Here is an 8,795-nt window from a genome sequence, read left to right as displayed (position 1 = left end):
AACTACCTTTATTTTTTGAGGATTTTCTATTCGTTTGGGTAAGATGAATGTCATTACAGTTTGCTGACTTTTCTTTGTCTACGATTCCTACATATTTATGTTCGACTGTTTGTGAACAAGATCAAGCAAAATGCAAAACATACGATAATATTACCTATTGTAAAGATCTCAATGATGTTTGGAACGCGTGTCATGATTTTAACGAGCTAAATACACTTTTGGTCGATGATTCAGCGGAAAAATGATTTATAATCCGGTAAGTTGCATTTATGCAATATGTTTTTCCAGTTAAACAGGTGTTCATACATTGATTATTTTAACAATTTATGTGTTTATATAGAAATACAATTACATATGTCCACATACCTTTGACGCTTCTTCCCATTCGAACGACAATGCTCTAGGTATGACACAAATTTATTCATGCTTATGCGAATTTAGTTTATTGTTAGTAAAATTGCACCTCATTAGTTTGATAATTGAAATTATTTATGTTTGTCCTCAGAAAAAGGCGGAAACATACGAGAGTATTTGGAAAATTTGTTGAATGTGCCTAATGTTCCGGACTTCGTTAGAAATAACCCTTTTTCATCGGATTAATTTCGTTGTCGGTACATTATTTGAACATTGTTGTGTATGTATCTTTTGGTTTGATTATATTGTGTGTATATTTTCATTAATTATTCCATATTTGCTTCTTTGTATACAGATACATTTGAGGATTGTTGAAATATCAATACTAGTTTTCTATAATGTATCCAAACTTAAAGTTTCCCATAAAGTGTCGATCCATATATAAAAAGTAACGACCCAAAAAAATCGAAATCCATAATTATAATGTAATGGGTAATTTTTCAATAAAACCAGTATAAATATACCGGTTTTATGAAAAATATGTCTACAACATTTATCGACACTTATTAGTATTGTGTCGATAATTTTTGTCCAGAATGGATGCCAAAAAGGGGGAACCTACAAAGTGTCGATACATTTTCATAGAGTGTCGATCCAAAAGGGTTGCACGTATAAAGTGTCGATACATTTATTAAAAGTGTCGAACCCAAAAATATCGAAACCCATAATTATAATGTAATAGGTAATTTTGTAATATAACCGCTATACATATACCGGTTTTATGAGAGAATAGGTCTATAATATGTATCGACACTTATTAATATTGTGTCGATAATTTTTTTCCATAATGGATGCCAAAAAGGGGGAACCTACAAAGTGTCAATACATTTTCATAGAGTGTCGATCCAAAAAGGTTGCACGCATAAAGTGTCGATACATTTATTAAAAGTGTCGATCCCAAAAACACCGAAACCCATAATTACAATATAATAGGTAATTTCTTAATATAACCGGTATACATATACCGGTTATATGAGAGTAATATGTATCAACACTTATTAATATTGTGTCGATAATTTTTGTCCATAATGGATGCGAAAAAGGGTAACACATAAAGTGTCGATACATTTTCAAAAAGTGTCGAACCCAAAAGCATCGAAACCCATAATTATAATGTAATATGTAAATTTACAATGTAACCGGTATAAATATACAGGTTTATGAGAGAATAGGTATACAACATGTATCAACACTTTGTTGAAAAACCCCAGGTTTTATTGGCTATGCTGTCAACATGATTAACCTGGATAATCCCAGTTACAAACCTGATTCCGGCCATGATTGCGGGAGACTATACTCTACAGATTGTTTGGCATTTATGTGATGATGCTGATGAAATATTAAACGGTATCGTAATCCAAAATAAAAATAGACTAAGAGAGTAAATTTTGTAAATATAAGGTTAATTTTGTATAATTTACATTATACTCAAACTGAGCTTGACTTGAGGACATGTTAGTTTGTTATGTCCCTCACCGTTGCAGTACCCACATCGCCTAATTATCTTCTCGACCTTGTTCTTCGGTACTTCTTTTCGCTTGCGTTGTTTTCGTTGAGGGTCACGAACTTTGTTTACTATAATGCTCTGGTTGACTGAATCATTCAAACCAAACGAGTTTTCTAATTCTTCTATTACTCTTTTCATCTCATCTTTTGCGGTTTTGAAAGACTCGTCTGTCTTTGATGCAATGTAGCATAACCTACTTGACGTTGAACGTAGAGCAACGAACCGTGCCATTTGCATCACTTCTGGAGACACATTCAAGTCAACATAACTGGGTGCAGAAGCCTTCACATCATTAGTCCACCTACTTTGAATCAAAGTCTCGGGCAAATATGTGTAATCCAAGTGCTTCAAAATGTGAAGTTGATGGCGACACGGAAGTCCAACGGTCTCGAATTTTTTGTAGGAGCAAATTAGGGTTTTCGTACGAGAATCAAAACTAATTTCAAATTTCCTATTTTTTTCTTTGTACTTTGACAAAATATAATGTTCACATTCATCTGATAAGGACTGAATCTCTGCCTCAATTCGATACAATGTCTCCCGTAGAAGTTCATCTTGGAACGCACGAAAAGATATGCGTGTAAAAATCGCAGCAATATGGTTTTCAAGGTCGAACAGTTTTGTGATCTGGAAGGGCTTCGTATGGGAACTTAAGTAATCCACTTTCAACTCGTTCATACGCATTCTACTAATTCCATCTTCAATTGCACGAACAACATCTAACTATGTCTTCTTGTGTTTCAGTGCAATCGCTAGTGAAACATTCATAGACTCGCACCTTTGTGTTGAGCGAATATTGGCAAAGAAATGACCGGTTAGATATGCTTGTGCCCATAAATGTCGTGTATTTCCCTTCTAAATCACCCATGGATGCTTTTCGATGTTGAATTCTGAAACAACCGAACGCCATTGAATATCAAATTCCTCGGTTGTCCACCAAGAAGCCATGCATTTTGAGAATGTTACTGTAAATTTTGGTTCACCAATGTTAGCTTGTGCATTACGAGAAAGATGCCAAGAACCTAATATGTGCTTAGCATAAGGGATAACATATTTGATAGCCATCTCCATTGCCTTATCCCCATCGGTGACAACTGAAATAGGTGATTTATTCATCATGGCTTCTAAAAAATTCTGTAGCACCCACTCAAAAGATTGAGACGTTTTGTCAGCGATTATGGCAGTGGAAAACACAATTGTGTTATGATGATGATTGACACCGACAATAGGCATAATTTGTAGACCATACAAATTATCTTTGTACATTGTGTCGAACGCAATTACATCACCGAAGCATGTGTAATATGATCTTGATGTAGAATCCGACCAAATAAGATTATACAATGCCCCTGATTCGTCTATCGAGTATGTCATAAAAACCCGAGATCTTCATGTTTCTTATACTCAAAGTAGGCAATAAGCGCATTCACATCCCCATCGACAATTTCCTTTGCTTTACCTCTTTGAAGTGCATTGTAGAGGTCTTTATGTGTAAATCCAACATTATGATAGCCCCCTGCCTGCTGCGTTAAATAGTTCATTACTTGTGACGTGCCAACACCGTTCTCTTTCAATGTCGTTGCCTCATCGATATCAGCCTTACTTACAACTATATTAGAACGCATAAATGGTGTCATAGCAGGTGTGCACAATGCATGATTATGTTCCTGATAAGAATTACTTATAACCCACTGATCGTTTGTATTTATTGTTGTAACTACGACTCTAGCCTTACATCCTGTTCTTGTGACTGGCGTATGAGCACGTTGACGATTAACAATATTGACTTTTGATGCTCGAAACCCTTCTTTGGAACAACAAAATTCTTGTGTCTTCACATTCCCTTCCACTTCAAGCCGTGTTGTTCCCTTACGTGCACTAAACCCATGTTCCCATGCAAATCCCTTGTAAAAGTACCAAGCTTGATCACGTGAACAAAAGAGCTGACCAACCAATCTGTCAGATTCATCAACATTATGTACTTCATGGCATTCCTCGGTTGGGTTAACATTGTCTGCATCAGTATGATCCATGGCAAAAATTTTGTTGTGCAAGTTCAGTGGTCCCGGAGTTGATGGAGATATAAGCAAAGGTTCATTGAACATGTTTCAGTCGTGTTGCTTTCAATAGGATGTGGTATTGGTAGTGGTAGTTAAAGGGTGGGTACAACATTAAATTCGCATTACATATTTAGGTATGTACAATAACTACCTATATATGTGTCGATACATTTTATACAAGTATCGACCCAAAAAACATCAAAACCAATAATTATAATGTAATAGGTAAATTAACAATGTAACCGGTATAAATATATCGGTTAATTAGAAAACATGTCAACATAATGTATCGACACTTGTGTAATTTGTGTCGATACTTATTGTCCAGGATGAATGCACAAACGAGGTGCACGCATAAAGTGTCGACACTTGATAAATTTGTGTCGATACTTTTGGTCCATAATGAATACCAAAAAGGGTGCAACCATAAAGTGTCGATACATTTATAAAAAGTATCGATCTCAGAAACATCGAAACCCATAAATATAATGTAATAGGTAAATTTTTAATGTAACCGGTATAAATATACCGGTTTTATGAGAGAATATGTCTAAATAATGTATCGACATGTTGTTAGTTTGTGTCGATATTTTTTTCCAGAATGAAATATGAATGCCCAACCAGGTGCAAGCATAAAATGTCGATACATTTAAAATTGTATCGATCTAAAAAACATCATAACCGATAATAATAATGTAATAGGTAAATTTACAATGTTACCGGTATAAATATACCGATTTACTTCGAAAATAGGTCAATATAAGCGCTACCTTTACATTATATAAGAGCTACCTAATATGTTATTTTACTTGATAATATTTTCGGTTAAATGCCTATTTTATTATATAAGCGCTACCTATTACATTATATAAACGTTACCTAATATGATATTGTACTTGATAATATTTCCGGTTAAATGATATAACATTACCGATTAAAATTTTAACCGATAACATTATTTTTTAACCATTTTTTAACCGCCGTACAGCAAAACTTCGCACCTTTTTCAGTTCATTTAAATTTCCTTTATACAGTTGCAATGAATGAGTGCAAACTCTTTGTTTTTTTATATAAAAAAAAAAGTTTGAAGCATCTATCGGTTAAATTCGTTAAAAAGAGGCCTCGATATGTCGATACAATAGAGGTATCTTCAGCCACACAAATCAAACCCGCCAAATTTCGCCTCCTGTTTTGTATCTCGAAAACTGAGCCTCTCAATTTTAGACCAACAACTGAAGCAAAGCGGCCATGGCGTCTCACTCCACGCTCTTTATCTCTCCTCGAAACTTCTCCTCCACCTTCTCTTCTTTCTTTTATTACTCCCCACAATTCTTCACTCTCCAAACCAAAAAGCCATCGTCACTTTCCTTAACGAACACCACAATTAAGCCAAGACGACTCTTGGTCTCTGCTTCCCATTCCCTTCAAGCTCTCATTTTTGACTGCGATGGTGTCATTCTAGAATCCGAACACCTGCACCGCCAAGCTTACAACGATGCTTTCGCTCACTTCAATGTCCGTTGTCCTCCCTCTTCACAGCCCCTTAACTGGGACCCTGATTTCTATGATGTGCTCCAGAACCTGATTGGTGGTGGCAAGCCCAAGATGAGATGGTTCGTTTTCCCCCCTCTTTTATTTTGTTTGCTGATCGGTTTGATGGAGATTTTTGGTGTTTCTGAAGGTACTTCAAGGAAAATGGATGGCCGTCTTCTACCATTTCTGAAACGCCTCCTGAGAGTGATGAGGAACGAGCAAAGTTAATCGACACTCTTCAGGTATTATTATTATCGCTTTACAGTAGTGTAAATGAATCGCCTCTTTTTATCATTATTGTTTCCATGTAGTGTAGTGGTGATTATTTTGAATTACGAGATTTTACAGCGGTCCAATTAAGCTTTAATCTGTTCTTTGTTTAGGAATTACCTGTTTTCCCTCTATAGGATTCTCTTTATTGAGGAACTTATGTATGCGATGCTGTTACATCTTTGTAGGATTGGAAGACTGAAAGGTACAAAGAAATAATCAAATCTGGAACTGTAAGCAGAAACTACTGTTTATTGCATTGCAGGTTCTTTTATCCTTCATTTCTCTGATTCTAAAGAGAGTGGTATCGTTTTGATCGGGTGGAACCTAGACCTGGAGTTTTAAGATTGATGGATGAGGCCAAGGCTGCTGTAAGATACTACTTGTTCGTCATTTCAATTGAGAATTATCTTCATGTTCTTTTCATTTTCCATTATTCCACAATTGAAGCAATGCAAGCTTTTGTTTCTGTTTTCCCTTGTCTTGCCAACTCATTGAACCCATTTCTTCATATTTGGTTGCAATGGATCGTGCAGAAATTCTTTTATTAAGCTTTTACTGATGCAGTTTTCTTTTTCCTCTCTTACAGGGGAAAATGCTAGCTGTTTGCTCTGCGGCAACTAAAAGTTCAGTTGTACTCTGTCTTGAGAACCTTATTGGAATGGTATGTTCTTGTGGATACACCCAGCCTGCAGGATATTGTCTGCTTTGACCTAAGAGTCTCATAGTTTTACCTTGAGGATGGACCGTCACCCCTGAGAATTTCAAATTATTATATATTTTAGATTTTTTATTTGTATTCTCTATTATATTCTCTATTGTTAATCTGTTTTCGACCCTAGAATTTGATAAGTTTGTCCTGTCGTAAAATTTAAAAATTCATTCATCTAGCATAAAATTCTGCGTCCGTCCCTGGTCTGCATACTGCAACACTAGTGAGACAAAACAGTGAGAATTTTGGGTTAAAGCGGACAATGCCTTACAAGTGCACATTTTTTATTCTATATATCATTGATCAACAAGTATCCTCACATCTGTTTCCTTGTTATTTTACTTTTTCCATTGTCACAGGAGCGATTCAAGGGTCTTGATTGCTTCCTTGCAGGTTAGTTGAGTACTTCTAAAATCGTCTGGTTTGGTTGTTAGATGTGCTTTAGACCTAAGTGAATCAAAACATATTGAATTTCACAAGTCAACATATTCTTCACAATAGATAAATGAGGTGCTTCTTTCTAGGGGAATTATTGACTTTTCTTTTAAATAGTCAACCAAAATTCAGCTTCTAAATGCCTCGCAAGTGATAGGGGAACCCTTTATCCTCATTTCTTCTATGCTTTTAGGTGATGACGTGAAAGAAAAGAAGCCAGACCCATCGATATATCTGACAGCTGCCGAGGTAACTTACTAGTGAACTCTATCATTTGCATTTAACCATAATGTTACCTGTGCTCATTTTTCCATCTTTCAGCTTTTTCTTGCTATAGCAGAACCTGATTTAGAAATCTTATTTGTGGCAGAGATTAGGTGTGTCAGAGAAAGATTGCTTGGTGGTAGAGGATAGTGTGATTGGTCTTCAGGTAAAGCTACTATTCTCTGGTTTAACAGTTGGAGAAACCTGCATTTTATCTTAAATTCATCAGAAATTTTCAAAGAAATTGTCTCCAGATCTAGTTTGGGCATTGCATGCACTTAACAAGTTTATCGACCATGGTTAAAGCTTTAAGCAAACCTATTCCATCTGTGCAGGCTGCAACAAAAGCTGGGATGTCATGTGTGATCACTTTCACTTCTTCAACTGCTGACCAGGTAAGGTCTAGAAGTGATACTAAGAGCTTATAGTACTCCGATTCTTCATTTTCTTGAAGTGATATTGTCCAATTACAAGGAAAAACTTTTCAAGTTTGACCATACTCATGTCGGACAAATACCAACATCAAACACTCACAACCCTAGTTTGAGTAACATAGCTGACAATTAGTAGTTCAGTTGTTTGTGATAGAACCAAATCATAATAAATATGAAAACTAACCAGAATCTAATTATGCTAAATCATCAAGAATAAAATATTAGATACAGAAGCGTACCTGAATTAATTGATAGGTTGAAATCCTTGAACTTTCTTTGGTTGTGATCTTCCAATTATAAGAGTAATACAAGTAAACCTATTCCACTCCTAATCAAATTATATATACAACTTATGATATATACACTTTCAATTCTATGACATTTTAATACCTATGACACATGTAACATAATCGATCATTTAATTTTGTATCATACTTTATGATAGCATTACGCATTATACATATATCCAACAATTATAGATTTTAATCCAACAGTTTGCTCACTGAGTAACTGAGTTCTTTTCTATTTTAATTAAGGATTTTAAAGATTCTATAGCAATTTACCCTGATTTGAGTAATGTGAGGTATGCATCCATTTCATTTCTGTCTGTTTATATATCTTCTCGGCCAACTTTTGTTTTTATTGTTAGGATTCCGATTGTGTATGCAGATTGAGTGAGTTGGAGTTATTGCTACAAAAGGTGGTTGCTGCTAAATAATCAAAGGATTCAAAGTAAGATCTAAATAATCAAAGGATTCAAAGTAAGATCTTCCATTGATCTTATAGAATTTTATTTTTCCTGCATCGGTTTAAACAACTGTTGTTCTAATCATATAGTAATTGTAAATGTATACGGATTATAACATTTGAGGCAGTAAATGTATAAGAATTATGAAATGAATATTTAATGGTTGGGTCAAATGAAACCTTCATGCTTCCACTATTACTAGCTGTAAGTTTCCAAAATTTTGCGTATTAAAAATTGTAGCAATCTATCTAATTCCAACTATATGCCCTATATCTAAATATATATTTTTAATTTAATCACCCGTATTTGATCTATTGATTAGTTAATCCAGATCGGATTTTATAAAAGTTCATTGTGGGGTAACCCTCTTAACCTAATTTACTCTATTCACGAACGTCAATATTCGAACCTCTAATAT

At 35.0% G+C, this 8,795-nt stretch overlaps 1 protein-coding gene across 1 annotated transcript; it reads left to right on the top strand.

Annotated features, from left to right (window-relative positions):
* The first annotated feature begins 5,139 nt into the window (after window positions 1–5,139).
* Window positions 5,140–8,555, top strand: LOC120141840 (haloacid dehalogenase-like hydrolase domain-containing protein At4g39970). The gene is made up of 11 exons (XM_039156613.1): window positions 5,140–5,594; window positions 5,663–5,756; window positions 5,973–6,017; window positions 6,105–6,155; window positions 6,374–6,448; window positions 6,856–6,889; window positions 7,125–7,180; window positions 7,302–7,361; window positions 7,531–7,590; window positions 8,166–8,212; window positions 8,299–8,555. Exons 1-11 carry the CDS (start codon window positions 5,230–5,232, stop codon window positions 8,345–8,347), a joined length of 936 nt encoding a protein of 311 aa, XP_039012544.1. The 5' UTR covers window positions 5,140–5,229; the 3' UTR covers window positions 8,348–8,555.
* The last annotated feature ends 240 nt before the right edge of the window (window positions 8,556–8,795 follow it).

The sequence above is a fragment of the Hibiscus syriacus genome, unplaced genomic scaffold (assembly GCF_006381635.1).
Source record: "Hibiscus syriacus cultivar Baekdansim isolate YM2019G1 unplaced genomic scaffold, ASM638163v2 tig00110814_pilon, whole genome shotgun sequence".
Lineage (NCBI taxonomy): Eukaryota > Viridiplantae > Streptophyta > Magnoliopsida > Malvales > Malvaceae > Hibiscus > Hibiscus syriacus.
Note: the sequence above shows the minus strand (reverse complement) of the source record. Positions and strands in the feature narration are given on the sequence as shown.